This window comes from Onychostoma macrolepis, chromosome 15, assembly GCF_012432095.1.
Source record: "Onychostoma macrolepis isolate SWU-2019 chromosome 15, ASM1243209v1, whole genome shotgun sequence".
Taxonomy (NCBI): Eukaryota; Metazoa; Chordata; class Actinopteri; order Cypriniformes; family Cyprinidae; genus Onychostoma; species Onychostoma macrolepis.
Genome location: NC_081169.1, coordinates 11,520,189 through 11,541,065, shown reverse-complemented (window position 1 = coordinate 11,541,065; position 20,877 = coordinate 11,520,189). Strand labels below are relative to the sequence as shown.

Genomic DNA, 20,877 nt, shown 5'->3' with positions numbered 1-20,877 from the left:
TTATCAAATTAAAAATAATGACCCTGCATAGAATAAAAAAAGCTGAAAACTGCCTGATGGTTGACTGGTTTTAGAGAGGTTTTGAACAGTTTTTTTTTTAGCTGGATAGGAGCCAAGCTGACCAACCAGCTAAAACCAACTAAACACCAGCTTGGCCAGGCTAGGAGACCAGCTTAATCCAGCTAAAACCACCCAACCAGCATTGGCTGGTTTTAACTTTTTTCCCCAGCCTGACCAGCAAAAGAAGTGAACAAATACCCTCTAAAAAAGCATGCAGCCTGTTTATTTATTTATTGATTTAAATAGGCACTTTTTGTGCTTAATACAAGGTTGTATGAAAACGTATATGTGCTTATATGTAAAAAAAAAAAACCTCCCCATTATTAACAGCCTGAATATGAAAAATATTAAATGTATCTAAATATACCCCTGCTGAAAAAACCTAAGCTGGTTGGCTGCTGGTCATATCTGGTCAGCAGGCTGGTTTTAGAGGGGTTTTGGACCAGCTAAAACCTACTTCCATCTTAAACCAGCTAAGACCAGCCAACCAGTTTAGCTGGATTAAGCTGTTTTGTTTTGTTGTTGTTATTTATTTTATTTTTTCAGCAGGGACATGCAAATTTAGAACGTAAACTAATTAAATATATAAAAAGTGCATGTATATTAAAACATTTTCATTATTAAAAACGTCCATACAAAGGCAATAACTGGATTGCTGGTAACAAAAGGTTGCAGAAAGTTATTTGTAAGGCAAACGACTCCCTCTATCGGCGAGAAGCTCACGCGATACGTGCAAGAGCAGACATTACGTCAACAACAACAGCACAAAAGATGACATTTTGAGTTATATAGTTTATTAGAGTTAGAATATTTAATAGTTCGCCTTCATTTAAACATATGAAACTCTCGTCAATGTTAAATATATGTTGCATGGAAAAGCGTGCGCTGCATTAGTGACACGTTATGAGCATCACGTATTGCACAAGAATTACATCATAGCATGATGGACGCATGAGCTCTGTGCATCCTGCCATGCTGATGATGGAATCCATCTGAGGATAAAACATGAGTATGCTTTCTGACATGCATTAATATTAATATTTATTGTGATTGTTCTTCTAGCTATAAAACAGTAGTAGTGGTTACACTGTTTAAGGTCCTACAGTATATTTAAGCGCTGAGTAATATAATTAACACGTATTTAGGATTAGTTGCACGTAATTATGCATAATTTACTGTTATTACCACAGTTAATGTGTAACAAGGACACTGTAAAATGTCACCCTAGTTAATCATTCTCAACGATTATAATTATATTAACAATTAAACTATTATTTATATTAGTAGCAGTAGTAGTGATATAAATAATATATTATTATAAATGTATATGTATTACTAAAGATTTTTAAAGAATTTACTGTTAGCCACAAAGGAAAGTCTTAACATAAGAACTGTCATAATGTTTGGGCACATATTTAAGATACATATATACATACATATATATATTCTTCCATGCAGTCTGACCTCAGTGAGGCATTACTTACAATGCTACATATTATTATTAATTCTTATAATAATAATAATAAAAATAGCAACAACAACATGATTCAGTCTCATCCCACCCCCCAACCCCCATTTTATTCTGAATAAGACTGAATCAGGCTTTATTTACAATGCTACATATTATTATTAGCAATATGGCGAATATATTATTGAAGACAATGAATATATATTGATTACTAAAGCTTTTTAATAATTTATTTTTGTCCACAAATAAGAATGTTTACATAGGATCTGTCACAATGTTGAGGCACATATTTATGATACACTTTAGAAATTATGTTTCACCTTTAAGTTATGTAGCAGCACTTTATTATCTTCTTAAGAAATGTTTTTTTTTTTTTTTCCTTCCAGACAGTCTGACCTCAGCAAGGCATTATTTACAATGCTACATATTATTATTATTATTATTATTATGAATAACAATAATGACATAATTCAGTCTAATTCTCTGCACAAAAAAAGATGTAATACTGCAAATATAGAATTTGAACAATTCTGTTGTCATAAGTTAATAAGCATGTACATTTGGTCAAAAAAGCTTTACATATCTAGAAATCATGTTGCATTATAAATGCAACTGCATGGCTTAAAATTCTCAATGAACACACACTAGTGTCTCTTCTGCCGAGTGTGTGCAGTCATTTGGGCAGTGATGTCACTTCGGAACAGGCTCTTCAAAAAATGCTGAGGAGAGAAATGATAAGCGAGAATATAGTGACTGTGTTTTAACAATGACAACAACCTTTGTAATGCCAAATCAACAATAGATAATTACAATAAATACATTAGATTCAAGATCTGTTAACATTTGTAAAGGAAATTATAGCTGCACATTACGTTTCACAGCCAACAGTGTGTTTCCATGGCAACAAGCCACTGACGTGACCGTGTAAGGGTGGTTCTCATTGAGCTGCACTGCCCTTGGTTTCCCAGAATCCTCTTCTTTCCGTCCAAGCCGACCACGTGCCCCTTTACCCCAGGTGTACACTTCCCCCTCTGCCGCATCAAGGAGCAGAACATTTACTCACAATTCTGAATATCATTTGGCTGAATAACATCTTTGTGCTTCTGTTTCTTTGCATGTCAGATCCTGTGAGAATCATGAATGAACAAAGACAACATGAAACAATAAAGGTCTTCAGAGTCTTCTAAGCCTTCTGGGACACAGTCGGGGTTACATGCTGACCTTTAGCCACATGTCACATTAATTAACCTACCTGCCCCCACTAAAGCACATTCTGTGACTGAAGCAGTTAATGGCGTGATAGCAGCCACTGAACTGCATTGCCATTAATTTAAGCGCTGTTGTTTGTTATAGTTTGGTTGCCAGATCAAATTTCATCACAAAATCTAAATAAATTAATGAATAAAAAAGAAGAAGAAGAAAAGTAATATATGTTAAAATCACATTTTCCCTTGCTTTTATGCCTATTTTTTAGAACCATTAAATATTAAAACCATTAAATATTTTTGTATTGTGGCAGTATTTTCCTCCAAATTGTCATAAACAAATAAATATATTTTTATATTATATTATATTATATTATAATAAAGAATATTATCTATTTTAAATACTTAAGACCTGTTTTTTATTATCTTGAATTGACTTTTCTCCAAATTGTAATAAACATATACATAACTAATATTATATTATATTATCTATCGTAAATACTTAGCTTTTTCCCCATTTTTAATACCATTACATTTCTTTGTATTGTGATGTTATTTTCCACTAATTGTCATTAACATATACATTTATTATATTATATTATTCTACTTTGTTTTTTGCCCATTTTTAGGACCATTAAATTTGTATTTTATGAAATTTGTACTGTGACATCATTTTCCTCTAGTTTCCATTAACATAATGCGAAAAAATTTGTATTTTTCAAAGTAATCGCTTTTTTAATGTAATCTTATCAAGTAAACTATAACAAGAATATAATAAATTCTCAATTTTCTTTTTTCCCCTCAAAATCATGTAGGCCTATTTATATATTAGTTACTTAGTTACTGCAATATATAATAGTAAATAGTACTGACGGACTGTACCTGGTTAATTTTTTCCAGGTTTTTGTTAAATGTATACTGTTAGGAATAAAAAAACAAAAAAACAAAGCAATATAGAGACAAGAGTCATGAAGAATTAAAGGTAGAGGTTAAAAAATATTGCATTTTGTAGATTTGTTTTTACAATTTTCTTTTTTTCTATTTGTTTTTACTATAATACGATAAAACGCTATATTACAATAATGTAATATATGCATTATGCATTACAATAATGATATACATTTTAATTTCTTTTGATTTTGGGGTGAAATATGACCTGATTTGCGAGATTCACTTGAACACGTGTCTTGTTTACCTGCTCCAATAGCCAGAGTGAAGGCATCGCCACACGCAGCCATGGTGATCCCCTGCAGTCCTGACACTTGATAGGGCACTCGACTGCTTCGGCGGGAACTGCAGCCAAGCTGCCCATGCTGGTTACTGCCAAAGGTGAAACACTGACCTTTCTCTGCATTTAGGGCACATATTTATAGTCTGTGAGTCGGGCCTAAGATTAAACCAAAAACAGCACACTGAACTGTCAACAGTGTAAATGAAGTTCTCTGACCTGTGACCGCAACAGAGTGTGCTGTGCCGATGTCTATATACACAATCCTCTCAACATTGAGAGGAGCCGACTGGACGGGCTGGAACGTGTGGACCTCCTCCACCTGACAGTGAGACGGGGGCTCCTCTGTGCTAGAGACCTTATCCAAACCCAGCTTGTTAAACCTGCAGTTAAGATGGTTATTTATTCATTCAAATATCACTTTAGCAGCCCTATGTGAAAAAGAAATGCACTTAATTGTATTGAATGTGCACTTGTAATGTACTTCAAATCTTAAAAGTATATTTTTGAGTATAAAAGTATAAAGCTGTACTTGCAGATGATATCATATTAATAATGAAATAAAAGGACACTTAAGTGCACTTAAAGAGAGTAGAATTTCATGACTATATTTCTCAAAAACACTTAAAGGGATAGTTCACCCAAAAATGAAAATTCTGTCTGTTTGTAATTATTAATTATGAAAAAACTGCACAATGTTAAAAAAAAAAAAAAAATGTAAAGTACATTTTAAATCAATGTTTTAATAATTTTTTGTTGTGATTTAAAGTACACTTTTTTTGATGTGTTGTTTAAGAACTTAATTATAATTGTATTACATTTAAAGGTAATATATTTTAAATTAAATTGCAATGTCATCATTACAAAAGTGTTATTACAAATTTAAATACATAACATAAACGTTTCAATAGAAATTAGAAGTAATTAGGAAATTACATATAAAAATGTACTTAAGTCCTACTTAAGTGGGTCAAAAAGCTAAAGTTCATTGCAATTTTCCATACTTTGCTAGTCAGTGGGGACCAGCAACTTTGTTTCCCAACATTTTTAAAAATAACTTATTTTGTGTTCAGCAGAAGAAGGAAATTTATACAGGTTTGGGACGACATGAGAGTAAGTAAAAGATGACATAATTTTCATTTTTGGGTGAATTATCCCTTTTTTATATCATACACATATATTATTTCTGTAATAAACACTATTTTGTATGCTAAAGTGTACTTCTTTTTCACATCTGGCACGTCTGTAAGAATGATAAAAAACTATGTTTAGCACACAGGCAGTAGGATGGTGTGACTGTTATTCAAAATATGGACACTGTGTTGGTCATTTCCTGTGATGAAATGTCTTCAGCATTCACAGTCCTTTCAAATGCTTGAGCAGGAATGAGGAGTGTGAACTCCCTAAACTGGTTTGGCAATCTGTGAAAAACTGCCTAGACAGCTAAGAAAGAAATGAATTGAGACATTTTTACATTTTGGGATTCGTTATTATTTATAATTGTGATTAGATTCATGGCAGGTTTAAAAACCCACTTTGAGGCTCATTAACCAGCAACACATGTCAAAATCCAGCCTCGTTTGGAAATCTGCGACAGTCAACCACATGCTGTCTGAAGTTTCAGTAAATTATGTTGCCTTGTCGGAAGTCATGTCGGAATAACCATATTTATGAGATTAATGCACATGATGTCATCATTAGAAATCTGGGTTTTCTGCGAGCCCTGTTTTTCCGAACAGTTCATAATGAGCTGTAAGAGGACATATTGATTACCTGTTGTTCCCACAGGCCAGAATCTGGTTCTGCGTGCTGATGATCATGGAGCAGTCAATCCCACACAGCACACGCTGGGCTTCAAAATCAGCCGGCAAACTCACCTGCTGCGGGCAGTTGTGGCAGTCTTGAGCGGCCAATCCCAGCCGGCCTGTCGGACAGAGAGATAACAGAGAGTGAGTGTGATAGAGAGAAAGAGAGGGAGAGGAGGACGACGGAGCACAAAATGCCAGTTCTGCCTGGAGGCGCTGCTGCTGTGTACAAAGAGAAACCCAAAGAAACACAGTGTTCGAGTGACAAGTGATGTTGCCCATTTACCGTTGTCTCCTCGCCCCCAGGAGAAAACCTCTCGATCATTGGTCACGGCCAGGACATGGGATGCTCCACAAGACACTTGAACCAGCTCATAACCCAGCAGAGCCTCCACTATCTTGGGCTGAATACAAAGACAGGAACATGAAGAACCATGAATACAATTAAAACTAGATTTGTACACTATAAAAAGTGATAAGTTGACTTAACTTAAAAAAATTGAGGAAACCTGTTGCCTTAAAATGCTTAAGTAAGTGATAATTACAAATTGTCAAGTTCACTTAACTTCTTTTTTTAATTATTATTTACTTAATCATTTTAAGGCAACAGGTTTCCTCAATTTTTTTAAGTTAAGTCAACTTATCACTTTTTACAGTGTACATATTGTAAAGAAAATGAGTGGTGTTTGACTGAACAAACTTGAAGAGACGTTGCTAAATTAATATATACCTCTAGTATAATTCTTATTATCCATTGTTTAATATTTATTTGAATTTAATACAAATTTTGTATTTATTTATTATTATACATTTTACATATATAAGTTCATAGTTCATCTTTCTTTACAAATAAAATGTGCAATAATAGCTGTAAATTATACAGTTACTATAACTGTACAGAAAGCTCCAAAACGGCAATAAATCAATGGGTAAGTTTGCTGGAAAATGGCAAAGCATTATTGATTGTAGGGGTGGGCGATATGACCAAAATCTCATATCACAAACAATATAGTTATTAGTTATATAGTTATAGTTATATTTCATTAATTCATTATCATTAATCAAGAAATTTCATAATTCAGTATCATAAAAAACTACTACTAGCCTAAAAAAAATCAAGCTCACTGAAGACAAGTAAACAGTCAGTGATCAAATAAGAATAAGAAGCTAACTAGCAATAGGACAAAAATGTCTACAGTAGAACAAATAAATGATATGCCACATACAGTGTATGAAGTAATCAAATGTATAAAAACACTGCATATTCTTCACTGTGTAAATTAAAATATACTGTATTTCTATTAAAGTTACAAAAGTGACTTCAAAAGCAGTGAGAGATTTTCTCTCTTTTGTTGTTTGATTAATGAATGACAGACAGCAGGAATATTAGACTGCTGTCAATTTAAGAGCTGCCCGGATCCAATGTACTCTTACACCAGGGTTTCTGCAGGATTTTTAAGCTCAGTATCTGAATTTACAATTCAGATACAAGTTTTCACAAAAACAAAAAGTTTTGTAAAATGATAAACTTTACATTTCAGCCTTTAAACCATTTTTAAGAAAATGGATAAGTCAAAAGCATTAATAATATTGATTTCAACAATTATCATCAATAAATTATTATATAAATTAAATAACATGAATTAGGGGTGTGCGAAATTGGCAAAAAATTATATCTTGATATTTTCTGGGATTTTATCGATAACGATAATTAGATGATATTTTGCTGAGTGTGTTATTGTGCTGGTATCTTAAAGATTACCGTGGACAGCTGACTCCTGAATTATTTTGATATTCTTCATATTCTGTGCGGTCAGTTCACAGCAGTGATAGAAATTAGTCTTTTCCAACGAGTTTTATGGGCATTTTTACCTTTAAGCCATTTTTTCTAAAAGTGTGCATAATCTTTTGAGTCAAATTCTTGCATTTGGGCTGTTACCAAAATCAGTATCAACAAACTGTATCTTTGCAATGCATCTGAAGTGGCATTTAGATGTATTTTACACACTGTTTAATGCAGCTCTGAGGGACTGCGCAGTTACAAATGCATAAATTATGCTTAGATATTTGAAACATAAAACGTTGAAAACTGATGTTTAAAATTACTTTAAAAAATGAAGATACTTTAAATGTGAAATTAAAACCGCCAATAGGTGGCAGTAAGTCAGCATTAATAAGGGAGTCATTCGTTTAAACGTTTGATTCATTCAGGAACGAAACCCTGTCATGTTGCTCAGAGACGCAAAAGAGTGCTGTGGCTGTGTTTGGAATTATTGTTTGTGGTAGAAATAGAGCAAAAACAGCCAATATGGTGTCTAAAACGTAAGTCTCTTAATATTAACTTCTTGTTTATTGAACTGATGTTTAATCATCACATTCAACCATATCCCAATTCTTGTCTTTCCGTCTCCAAATTTAAGACCTCTTGAAATCATAATTAAGACTTTCTTGTACAATTTAAGACTTTTTAAGGCCTTAAATTTGATACAACTAAATTTAAGACTTTTTAAGACCCCACGGAAACCCTGTACATGTGTTTTCTTTTTCAGTTGTTTGCTTTCACTTAAGACCTAAATTACTGTGTTTATGAGGATACTTGTAAAGACAGGCATCTTGACACATACAAGTGTGTGTATTTAACCGTTCAAGGGCTATAAAGTGGCAAAAATAGTTCAATACTCCCATGCATATAGCGAAATGAGTTCTCATTTACTGCTGATTGTGTTTCAACAGCTTAAAATCACTTGTTTTTTAAACCCCAATGCAAATTATATGTTTTTGTGATCACGTCGCACAGCAATGTCATGTGACCATGTAACCGCAATAGAGCTGATAGTCCAAAATCTCTACTGGTTGACAAATTTCTACCAGTTAATATTGTCTACCGATATATCGCCCACCCCTAATTGATTGGTTTCTAATTTCCAACCTATTCACAAGTCATCCTTGCAATGTCACGAAAACTTTATAAATTGTTCCCAGCTACAAAATTTCAGTGCTTAAGAGTTTAAGAAAAGCATAAATTGCTTGTACACAGGGGCGGACTTAACCAACAAGCGAGATAAGTGGCTGCTTAGGGCCCCGGGGAATCAATCTGATATTGCCGAAACTGTAGCCAATCACAGACATATTTACTAATTTCTTGAACGCAATGACCAGAAGTGTTTAAATTAGAATTCACGCACCACTCAAAATGCAGAGTTTGCTGAGTTCTGAGGAATGCTCTTAATATTGCTCTCATTATGAATGCTCCATTGTTAAAAAGGCCCAGCAGAGGTTGTACTTCCTTTGCCAGTTGAGGAAGTTCAACCTGCCACAGGAGCTGCTGAAACAGTTCTACTCCGCCATCATTGAATCCATCCTCTGCACTTCAATAACTGTCTGGTTCAGCTCAGCTACCAAATCTGACCTCAGAAGACTACAGAGGATAGTCCGGACTGCTGAGCGAATCATTGGTACAACCCTCCCTACTCTCCAAGAACTGTACTCCAGAGTGAGCAAAAGGGCTGGTAAAATCACTCTGGACCCCTCACATCCAGCACACTCCCTCTTTGAACTGTTGCCGTCTCGTCGACGCTACACAGCTCTGAGCACCAGAACGGCCAGCACAGGAACAGTTTCTTCCCTCAGGCAATCCATCTCATGAACACTTGACAATAATTGTGGAACACACACTATTTATACACTTATACACTTATTTATCTAAAACACATACTAGTCTACATTTCAATTTGCACATATTATACCTGTACAACTGTCTACCTGTACATACAATTGTCAATTTGTCTATTGTTATTCCTTATTTACTTGTTCTTTTTTCTTTTTTTAAATTCTTCTTTTTATTATCTGTGTTTTTGTCATTCTGTTGCACTGTGGAAGCTTCTGTCACGAAAACAAATTCCTCGTATGTGTAAACATACCTGGCAATAAGCTCATTCTGATTCTGATTCTTATTCTGATTCTTATTATAAAAAAGTGTTGATACGATGTAAATTAGAGATTCATTGTGCAGTGTAGAAAGAGCTTATTAACTGCCGCTCAATCGTATATGCATGAATGCAATGACTGGAGATTTTCGCTGTATAATAGATTACATTTTTGATTTGTTTCTCTGCAAACCCTACCGTATGCCTTCAGTACACTTGGAATATGGAATGAGTTGCATGGGATAATTTCATGTTTGTAAAAAGATTGAAAAAGTTTACAATTTATTAAATGGACAAGTGCAAGCATTTTTTTTTTTATCTTCTTTTGTGATCGAAAAAAAAAATAAGGTAGCCTAATATGGCTTTAGAACAGCATCAGGTTGACTAATTACTGGATGTGAAGGGATAAATAAACTATAAACTATGCGAGCGAGTGAGCAAAATAAGGGTTAGGCGTAAAAGAGCACATAGTTATTGTGTTGGGGCACAAATCACTAAGTCCGCCCCTGTACAATAAACAATGTAAGACCCTATTGGTCAAGAGAAAGCTCTGTCAACTGGCCCAAAACTCTTCCTTTATTGTTATTATTAATTTTATAATATTATAGCATATATTTTAAATTTGTCTTTATTTTATATTTTCAGTTTTACATTTTTTTTTTTTTGTTTTAAGTTTTATTTTTTTTTATGTAGCCTAAATATTTTTAGCTTTTGTAATTTATATGTTTTACTTAAATATTTCTATTTCGCTTTCATTTATTTTTATTTAAGTTTTAGTAATTTTAGTACTTAAACTTAATTTACTCCATTTATTTGCAAAAGCAGCATTTCTAATTTTGGTTTTCATCTAATATTCATAACTTTTTACAGATTTATTTCAGTTAACAAAAACAAATTGTAAAAAATAAATAGTTTTAGTTAACAATACTAACATCACAGTACGGTGCCCGGGAGGGGCCGTCTTTGGTTCACTTAGTTTTTTCGCGGCCACGAGATATTAATTTGTGGGAACGTCATATTAACTCGTGGGAACGTGATATTATGTCGTGGCCACGAGATCGTTTTGTTGAGGGAACGACATATTTTTCTCATGGCCACGAGTTTAATGCGTAAACAACCCTATGTGACCATAGCAACCCGGGATTATCAGGGATTCATTAATATTTTATTTTGAATTAAGAAATTATTATATTAATTATTATAGAAATTATTACATAATTAAATTATTATATTGACCATAGGCTACCGGACTGTAGGCAATTGCACGCGATGTAAACAGCATTCGAATTAAGTTTATCATGAATAGGCTAAATGATACATAAAGTACATAAAATAAAATAGGCCTACAAGAAAACATTTTTATCCATCCCACAGTCTTGCTAGCTGTGTGTGTCCATTAACTGATCGTCTTTTTCAGTAATATTTGTATATTATAATTAGCTATTATCAGAGCCGATCCTCCCTATACTCAAAGTACGCAAGCTGCGTAGGGCCCCCGAAACACCAGGGGGCCCTCTTGCTCTCAAAGATTATGTAATTTTAGTTTTGTTTTTTAATTTGGCCAGTGGTTAAGAATTTAATAAATTTTTTATTTATTTTAATATGGTGCGCTGTCGCCCTTTCTGCGCAAAAATCAGGCAAACCATGTAACATGAATGTCATACAGTCTCTTGCTCGAGACAAGAAAAAAAGGATTGAAAGCGCACCGAGCCACGGAAGAGTGTTTCTCAAGTGCTTCCCGTGAGCGCGATTCGAGACTGAGTGAACACGGACAAAGGCGTTTCATAATTCATAACTCGTACATCTTTATTGTTGAGCCCTGATGTCAAAGCCATAAGACTAGTTTGTTGAAATCCTTAGCCTGCTTCACAAGCATAAATAATACACTATTGTAAAACAATAGATCTCAATATATTAGATCATCTAAACCTACCTGTGTCACATCGTTGAAGTTCCCATGTCCAAGACAACCATTGCTTCCACTTCCAAACGTCATGATTATACCTCTGTCTGCAAAACCGTATCAGATTGAGCAAATTATAGTTGATGTGGCTGATAAACAAAGAATTAAACAACAACTGTTCCTCCGTCGGTGCAAACCGCTGGACGAGAAGAGCAACTGAGCCGGAAGTGAGGACCTTTAATCCTCTGTATCTGCTGGTGACTAATGATTCCCCCGCAGAGACGCATATCCTTTACTTTAGAGCAGACAAATGTACACTGCTGTGTTACAATGTCAGGGGACAAGAGATTAGCCTTTGCAGTGTGAACAAATGGTGCTTAATGAGCTCCGTAGGAAGGATAGTAAAAGGGGTGATTACATTCTCCTTTCATTCTTTTCAAACTTTACTCATGGAAAGGTCCACTTTGCAGCTTCAGGCCAAGAATTGCCTACTTAGGCAGGAAAAGAGCGTCTGATGGACATGTCGGCTTTCTTTGTTTTGGTTTTATATGGCATTAGGGATGAAAAATCTCACGCCGCGACAATATGCTGAGACCTGCATGGAAAATTCGGGATTGTAATAAGCATACCTGTTAGACAGGTGGTGAAGAGATCACCACATGAGACCGATTTGATCGTGACACCAGACTGTCCCTCCAGGAAGCGGGAGATAAACTGGGGCTGCATCTGCTCAACAGCGCCGGGCAGAGTGGGCTCACTGGATCCAACCGAGGGGGCCTGGCATAGAGTCAAATCAAAATAAACACTGAAAACTTAAATAAAATATCAGCGATATTCAATTAGGATGAGGAAAAATGATCATCACACCTCCCATGTGATGAGCCTCCCAGATTTGGTGATGCCCATCTTCTGGGTGCGGCCCAGGGACACTTGAATAACCTCTGTGTTTAACATGGGTAGACGCAGAGGAGTGGAGATGCCACTGCCCCAGGTGTACACGGATGATAACGGCAATGGGTGCATCATCTTTGTTGAAGTTAGACTGGACAGCCCTCCTAATGGAACAAACCACACCAGAAAAGCTTCATGCAGACAGTGAAACCAAGAGAGCTAAATAAAAACTGATAATTAATTTGCTATTAAATCCATGGCTGTACTAACAAAACAAAAAAAAGTATGGTGCTTTAAAACTTATAAATAGTAAATAAGAGACTACAGAGACTACATAAGAAAATAACATCTCACCCCTGGTTCTGGTACCGGTTACACGCCCACCAGGTCTTCCATGAGGGCCTGTTTGTACAGCAGAAAATGGCTTTTCTATTCTAAAAAAGATAATAATATACCAGCAAAATACATATATTGTTTAGTATAATAGATACATGCACAAAGATAGTAGTATCTATTTACCGGCCAAACAAAATGCATTCGCAAACACCAACGTCACAACGTCCAAAAACAATACAGTTAAATGCAGTACAAAACAAATAAAATTAGTGGGCAAACAAAATGTATTTCTGATGCTTAACACAAGTCCCAAACAAGACAATTAAATGTGGTAGAAAAATAAAATAAAATAAAATACACAAGTCTAAAAACAGTTCTATTAAATAAGGTAGAAAAATAATAAAATAAAATAAAATAATTAGTGGCCATACAAAATGCATTTACAGTACTTAACACAAGTCACAAACAGTACAATCAAATGCAATAGAAAAGTCAAATAAAATAAGACAAAATAGTCGTGCCTGCGCATTTTGACGTTGCCTATGTCAGTGTAGAGATTGAGCAATGGCCTGATGCAGATGGGATGAGCCATTATCTCATTGAGTTGGGGTCTTTTGGATGGGTCCAGATTCAGCATGTTGAGAATGAGTTGTCTCAGTTCTGGGCTGTAACGATCCGAAATGGGGGCAAATGTGCCACTCATGATCTTCAGCACCAAAGCTGGCAAGTTCTGATAACAGAGAAGTAGCTTTGCTTGTCATTCAAAATTCATTTAAGGAAAAAATTAATTTGTGATGTTCAGATTCTTTCAGATCAAGCCAAATCAATAAGAAAATACATCTTACTGCTGCTTCAAAAGCTCTCTTGAGACTAGCAAGCTCATAAAGCACACATCCTAGGGCCCAAATGTCACTCTTCTGGTTGTATGGCTTTCCTTCACACAGTTCTGGAGAGATATAACATGGTGTCCCCACAACCTGTCATGAAAAGGACAATTTGAACTGTAACGAAATCACATGCTGTCAAATTCAAATAATTGCTGTGGTACTTACAGTATACGCTTTGCTCTTGCTGACAAGAATTTTTGAGATTCCGAAGTCTCCTATTTTTACTATCATCTGGTGCTTGTCTAGGAGTATGTTCTGGGTTTTGAGGTCCCGATGTAGAATGAGTTTATTGTGCACATGATAAAGGGCCAATAAGATCTGAACAAAGAAGTGTAATATGGTGTCTTCATCTAACAGGGAGTTGCAGCGCTTCTGAATGTAATCGGCCAGGGTTCCACCTACAATAATCATAAAGAGACAAATGATTACAGATCTTACATGCATATTGTTTCGATTCATAATTCAAAACACTTACAAAAGTAGTTGTATTAAAATCAGCAAAGATTAAGTTCTGTACAACAAATGTGACCATACCTTATAATTAAAATAAATAATATATTGGATAATAAATAAATATTATGAATTTTGTTCCTGATTAAACTATAGAAACACATTAAGTGACCATCAAAAATGAGTAAAGAAAGTCTATGCCTGGAGCATATTCCATTGCGATCATTAGCGCCTTGTCCTCAAGGAAGTTTTCATAATATTCAATTATGTTGGGGTGGCTGAGTAACTTGAGGACTTGGCATTCATTCTGGGCTGCGAGACGTTCATCACGGGTCATCTGCTCAACTGGGATTTCCTTCAAGATCACCAGCGCACCATCAGTGCGTCTGCGACAAAGGTGCACTATCCTGTGACAGATGCAGAAATCAGGATACAGGTCAATTTGTTACATTCACAGAATGTAAGAGTTTCAAGTTTAGCAGCTGAATTTAAAGTTTTACAGATTACTTTTAAAATGTGCACTTTTTGTGGAAATAACATACTTGAAAAGAATATTCTTAAGTATAAACTGAATATAATTTTCCAGACATGTAATTGCAAGTTAATTGCAAATAAATGTAAAATGTACTGTAGTTGAAACTGACAGTAAATGCAATTCCATAAACTTTAGCATGCTTTTTGACCCATTTAAGTAGGTCTTAATTACATCTTTACATGTAATTTCATAATTATTTCTATTGTCTTTGAAAAATGTAAAAGTACTGCTGAATATACTTGCTTGAAATCTTGGTTAACAGAAATACAGTCATTATGTCATAATGCCATTACTATTGAAACTTGTACGCCATAAATGTAAAAATATTTGTAATTACACTTTTGTAACGAAGAAGTTGCAATTCAAATGAGTTCACTTTAAGTAAAATATTAGCTACTAATATTTATAATTAAGTACTTCACATGTGCTTTAGTGTTAGTCAACACATCAAAATAAGTACTTCTTTAAATCACAACAAAATATTAATACAACAAAGATTTAAAATGTACTTTAAAGCAGGCCTAAAGCTTTTAATTTGACGTTATTAGTCCTTAAAGTCCACTCTCGTGACTCTTACAGTGTTTTAAGCTTGAAACTTTGAATTTTGAAAAAAATAAAATAAAATTCACACAGAGAACCGAACTTTAACCTACAAGCCTAAGTGAGAAAGTTTAATTTCTCAGCAATTTTTTACACCCTCTGTTTGCTTCTGGACATTCCGGTTAAAGGTTCCAAATTACGACAGAAATTCCAATGAGAACGCTGTAAACACTGCTGTTTTAACAGGCAGTTTTAAAAAGAGTAGGGCGAGCTATTCATTGCTCAACAGTTCTTTTCCCTTTGAAAGGAAAAGTGTCGAAATCTTATTCGACCTCTTAATGCAACTGTAACTCGTTGAATAGGGTGATAATGGCTCTGTAACAACTATACTGATGGAATGCGGAAACGCGAGAAAGTGATGCTCCGTATGTTCCGTTAGCTCGCGCTCTGATTCTCAGAGGAGCGCTTCAGATTTCAAGTTCTTCAGAGTTTCTCAAGTAAAGGTTTTACCGATTTCAAACGATTTCAAAGTCATTTTGTAAAGCAGCTAGCTCAAACAAACAAGTACACGTCACTAAAACAATTTCTCGAACTAAATAACGCGTTTGTAATCGTGTTTACCCGAATGCTCCTCTCCCAACCACTTTTATCTTCTCGTACTTCTCCATGTTTGCTGGATTCTAAACGCGCCCCGTAACTAGGCAACACTTCCTTTACCCCTACAGAGTTCTAGAGGGGACAAAATACAGCGAGTGAGCAAGAAGAACTGACTCTGACCCCATCATTTTGTCAAGGGTTATGCTAATCAAGGATGTGGACACATTTAGTACCGAGTTTAGTACAGTGATTCAACTAGTGAAGAATTAATTTAACTCCTCAAAGTTTATTTATTTATTTATTTTTTTTACAGCTGACAAAGTAGGCATTGACAGAGAGTGGCTTAATAGTGAAGTTTGTTGTGATCAGTTGCTCTATGATGCTGAACAGACTTTTTTTTAATGCTGTCTCTCAGATATATAGATAAATAATCTTAAGGATAAGTCCTGTCATTGACTCTTTCCTCAGTGTTTGCACATTTAATAGACTTCATTTTATGCTTTGTAAGCCTATCTAGACCAGATCTTTAAAGTGGGTTGAATCACAGATTATTTTCAACACCACATAATAGAGGTAAAACCAGTAACTGTGACCAGTGGACTTAAGTTTAGACCGCCTCTCCACCACCTAACTATTATGGTGTCAAATTCATTCTCAGTAAGATGATTGGTCAGTGGTGATTTGATAGCCTACAACTGAGACACAAAATATTTAAAGTATGTTTTTGGTGACCTAATGAGTTTTTGGCTTGATTAAACCTCAGTAGATGAGAGGTTTATATTTCAGAAACACATAAAGGACCCTTGTTTGCAAAATGTTTCTTGTTTCTTTTTCAGAATCTTTTCATTATTGCTAATTTAATAATATTTCATTTTAATTTTGTTTGACAATTTTATTGGATGAAACATTTGATGAAATGTTAAAGTGATAGTTCTGCTGTGTTTTTTTTTTTTAATTTGAAGAAATAATTGACTCCAAAATTTAACTTATTTTAAAGTCTTTGTAAACTGGTATGACTGACTGAAAAGGATATATATAGCAAAAGTCCAAAAATTAGCAAAGAAAAAAAACAACTATTTTTGACACATTTCACAGCTGTTCACACTGTTAATGCTGACAAAGTTCAGTGCTATTTTAGTATCATTTATATACTATTATAGTTTTTGTTAATATTTTAAATTATTTTCATATTTTCTGTTTTCAATTTAGATTAAAAAAAATGTCATTTTGTTTTTGTCTTTTTTTATTCATTTTTTATTTGTCTATAGTTTTAGTTTTTAGTTTTAGTTTATATACACTGAACAAAATTATAAACGCAACACTTTTGTTTTTGCCCCCATTTTTCATGAGCTGAACTCAAAGATCTAAGACTTTTTCTATGTACACAAAAGGCCTATTTCTCTCAAATATTGTTCACAAATCTGTCTAAATCTGTGTTAGTGAGCACTTCTCCTTTGCCGAGATACTCCATCCACCTCACAGGTGTGGCATATCAAGATGCTGATTAGACAGCATGATTATTGCACAGGTGTGCCTTAGGCTGGCCACAATAAAAGGCCATTCTGAAATGTGCAGTTTTACTGTATTGGGGGGGTCCGGGGGGGTCCGAAAACCAGTCAGTATCTGGTGTGACCACCATTTGCCTCACGCAGTGCAACACATCTCCTTCGCATAGAGTTGATCAGGTTGTTAATTATGGCCTGTGGAATTTTGGTCCACTCCTTCAATGGCTGTGTGAAGTTGCAGGATATTGGCAGGAATTGGAACACGCTGTCGTATACGCCGATCCAGAGCATCCCAAACATGCTTAATGGGTGACATGTCCAGTGAGTATGCTGACCATGCAAGAACTGGGATGTTTTCAGCTTCCAGGAATTGTGTACAGATCCTTGCAACATTGGGCCGTGCATTATCATGCTGCAACATGCATTCAAAATGCCATCAATAAAATGCACCTGTGTTCATTGTCCATAACATACTCCTGCCCATACCATAACCCCACCGCCACCATGGGCCACTCGATCCACAACGTTGACATCAGCAAACCGCTCACCCACATGACGCCATACACGCTGTCTTCCATCTGCCCTGTACAGTGAAAACCGGGATTCATCCGTGAAGAGAACACCTCTCCAAAGTGCCAGACGCCATCGAATGTGAGCATTTGCCCACTCAAGTCGGTTACGACGGCGAACTGCAGTCAGGTCGAGACCCCGATGAGGACGACGAGCATGCAGATGAGCTTCCCTGAGACGGTTTCTGACAGTTTGTGCAGAAATTCTTTGGTTATGCAAACCGATTGTTGCAGCAGCTGTCCGGGTGGCTGGTCTCAGACGATCTTGGAGGTGAAGATGCTGGATGTGGAGGTCCTGGGCTGGTGTGGTTACACGTGGTCTGTGGTTGTGAGGCCGGTTGGATGTACTGCCAAATTCTCTGAAACGCCTTTGGAGACGGCTTATGGTAGAGAAATGAACATTCAATTCATGGGCAACAGCTCTGGTGGACATTCCTGCAGTCAGCATGCCAATTGCACGCTCCCTCAAAACTTGCGACGGTGCTGTGTGATAAAATTGCACATTTCAGAATGGCCTTTTATTGTGGCCAGCCTAAGGCACACCTGTGCAATAATCATGCTGTCTAATCAGCATCTTGATATGCCACACCTGTGAGGTGGATGGATTATCTCGGAAAAGGAGAAGTGCTCACTAACACAGATTTAGACAGATTTGTGAACAATATTTGAGAGAAATAGGCCTTTTGTGTACATAGAAAAAGTCTTAGATCTTTGAGTTCTGCTCATGAAAAATGGGGCAAAAACAAAAGTGTTGCGTTTATAATTTTGTTCAGTGTAGTTTTAGTTATTGTAGTAATTCAGCTTAAACTAAATGAAGTGTGTGTGTGTGTGCGTGTGTGTACCTGTTTTTCTATTCTGGTGGGGACTTAAACCTGAATACACAGACTCATGGGGACTCGTGTCACAGTGGGGACCTAAATTGAGGTCCCCACGTGTAAACAAGCTAATAAATCACACAGAATTAAGTTTTTTGAAAATCTAAAAATGCAGAAGGTTTCCTGTAAGGGGTAGGTTTAGGACAATAGAATATACGGTCTGTACAGTAGAAAAAGCATTACACCTATGGAGAGTCCCTACAAGGATAACAAACCAGACATGCGTGTGTGTGTGTAAAATTTCAGTTAACTTTTATTTAATTGCAAGTAATGATTTTTTTATGGTTTTAGTTAGCTAGTCAGTTTAGTTAATTGTGGTTTTGAATTTTTTCAGTAGATATTTTTCAACAATCCAAAAGCACTTCATAAAGGTACTGTAATAGTAACAGAACTGTAAAAAAAAATATGACAGTAGCTACAGATATTAATAGCTATGTTAAAAAGAATCAGCAACGCCTGTGAGAATGAGTTTCGGCAGTGCCCTTTCGGCTCATATTGTTCTGTTTAATTACAAACAGTTCCGGTGAGTGTGAACATTGAACATTCCTGATCACTGACTGTCACATTTTGAGACAAGAAACATTTCAAACATGGATTACACTGTGGTTTATGGGATGAACCAAATATGCAACCAAGCTGGTTCTGGAAAAGTAAAAGCAGTGTTTCAGAGCAGTGAAGACTGAATAAAATAGGTTACAGCCTAAGGTTCTTTTGTTTAAAAAGTTCATAATTTTGCTGTATTATATGACTCATATTTTCAAAAGTATACACGTCATACAAATAACTCAGGCTGAGCACCACTGACCAGAATGATTGTATGGAGGAGGACTACAAAATACACTGACTGATGTGAAGCAGCCTTAGAGGTTTATGCTGTCATGTAAATTACTGGTTAGTTTCTCTGAGAATTTCTGTAGTATCAGCCCTGAGCAGTTTTTCAGTTCTCACGCTTCAGTGAGAATCAAACAGATTTACAAAATTCAAAGATATACAAGTTTGCTAGAACAGTGAATGTGGTTAATCTGAATGAATTAGACTGAATTAACACCATCGTTCTGAATCAAATGTAATATTTTTAATAAACCTTTCAACTGGAGAGTATTCATCATATTAATACTTGTTTAAAACATAAAGTATAAATCTGAATAAATTTGCCTGTAGTGATGTAACATATTCATTCATAAACATGAAAGTGGCGATTACTAAACAGAACAATGAGACTGTTGTTTAACAGAATAAGAAGTCGTTTGAAAGGTGAAAAGTTCACAAAATGACCTTTTCAAATTTGCTGAAGCCTGACAGATTAAAGTGCATTTTCATGTGCTGTACGTCTTGAAATTTAAATATGAAATTATTATATATCTCAGCTTCAGGCTGCCAGAATATTAGAAACTGTAAGAGACTGAATTATGAAATAGTTTCATATAAACAATACAACATTATGTAAAATAATAATCTATTACATTGAAAGAGGAAATTCTCATGAAACTGTAGGCTATATGTTAACTGAATATGAACTGCATGCCCTATTTTTTTTTTTTTTTTTTGCAGATTCATCATAATTGATAGCCCATTGCAACACATACTCCCTACAAGATATTTCATAACACAGAGATATCAAATGTCATGTGATTTAAGAAGGAACTAAGAGGTTACTGAGAATATTTCAAACATATTTTTCAATAACTGAGCAGGTATTGTAGATGTAATAACAAGCAACTGGTATTTCCTCAAGTTCTGAGGCACTGATTACTCAACATCCTTCATTCAGCTCAAGCTAACCTTAAGATTTGTTAAAAGACTAATGTTTGTAATACCTACACATACAGACTGCTCAATACATCAACACAAAGAATCAAAGAATTACATAGGAGATATTTGACCTTCACTGAGTGTTCATTTGATTGTTCAGATGTCTGTTAGGGCTTGAAGAGCTCTTACCATGACGGGTCATCTTAGGATATTAAGGGTGATATCATGGTAATTATAATTTTTACTTTCTTTCTGTGGGTGTGTGCTGCCCTCTTGTGGCTGTTGGGGGGGAAATGAACGGCGTCAATGAAATTCAGTTTTTTACAGAATGATATTGATTAGGTT

The 20,877-nt window shown here is 35.3% G+C and overlaps 1 protein-coding gene across 4 annotated transcripts; it reads right to left on the bottom strand.

Annotated features, from left to right (window-relative positions):
- Nucleotides 1–1,711: 1,711 nt before the first annotated feature.
- Nucleotides 1,712–20,775, bottom strand: nek8 (NIMA-related kinase 8). 4 transcript variants are annotated; one of them, XM_058745464.1, is made up of 15 exons: nucleotides 20,722–20,775; nucleotides 14,361–14,566; nucleotides 13,875–14,107; nucleotides 13,668–13,799; nucleotides 13,344–13,552; nucleotides 12,841–12,920; nucleotides 12,463–12,650; nucleotides 12,225–12,372; nucleotides 11,626–11,702; nucleotides 6,053–6,170; nucleotides 5,735–5,885; nucleotides 4,181–4,344; nucleotides 3,929–4,081; nucleotides 2,401–2,559; nucleotides 1,712–2,247 (listed from the first exon to the last, which is right to left on the bottom strand). In XM_058745464.1, the coding sequence occupies exons 2-15, from the start codon at nucleotides 14,494–14,496 to the stop codon at nucleotides 2,219–2,221; spliced, it is 1,977 nt and encodes a 658-aa protein (XP_058601447.1). In that variant the 5' UTR covers nucleotides 14,497–14,566; nucleotides 20,722–20,775; the 3' UTR covers nucleotides 1,712–2,218. The 4 variants fall into 4 exon arrangements, with proteins under 4 accessions (XP_058601447.1, XP_058601444.1, XP_058601446.1 ...); XM_058745461.1 differs by lacking the exon at nucleotides 20,722–20,775 and adding an exon at nucleotides 15,856–15,957; XM_058745463.1 differs by lacking the exon at nucleotides 20,722–20,775 and adding an exon at nucleotides 15,348–15,458.
- Between the last annotated feature and the right edge of the window lie 102 nt (nucleotides 20,776–20,877).

What these genes read in the sequence shown, in the direction of transcription:
- nek8 (XM_058745461.1), bottom strand. Translation starts at nt 15,902, where the DNA reads ATGGAGAAGTACGAGAAGATAAAAGTGGTTGGGAGAGGAGCATTCGG. An exon ending in GCAAGAGCAAAGCGTATACT is followed by an intron (nt 13,800 to 13,874) that starts GTAAGTACCACA and finishes TTTTCATGACAG; the next exon opens with GTTGTGGGGACACCATGTTA. An exon ending in ACACTCTGTTGCGGTCACAG is followed by an intron (nt 4,082 to 4,180) that starts GTCAGAGAACTT and finishes CCCTAAATGCAG; the next exon opens with AGAAAGGTCAGTGTTTCACC.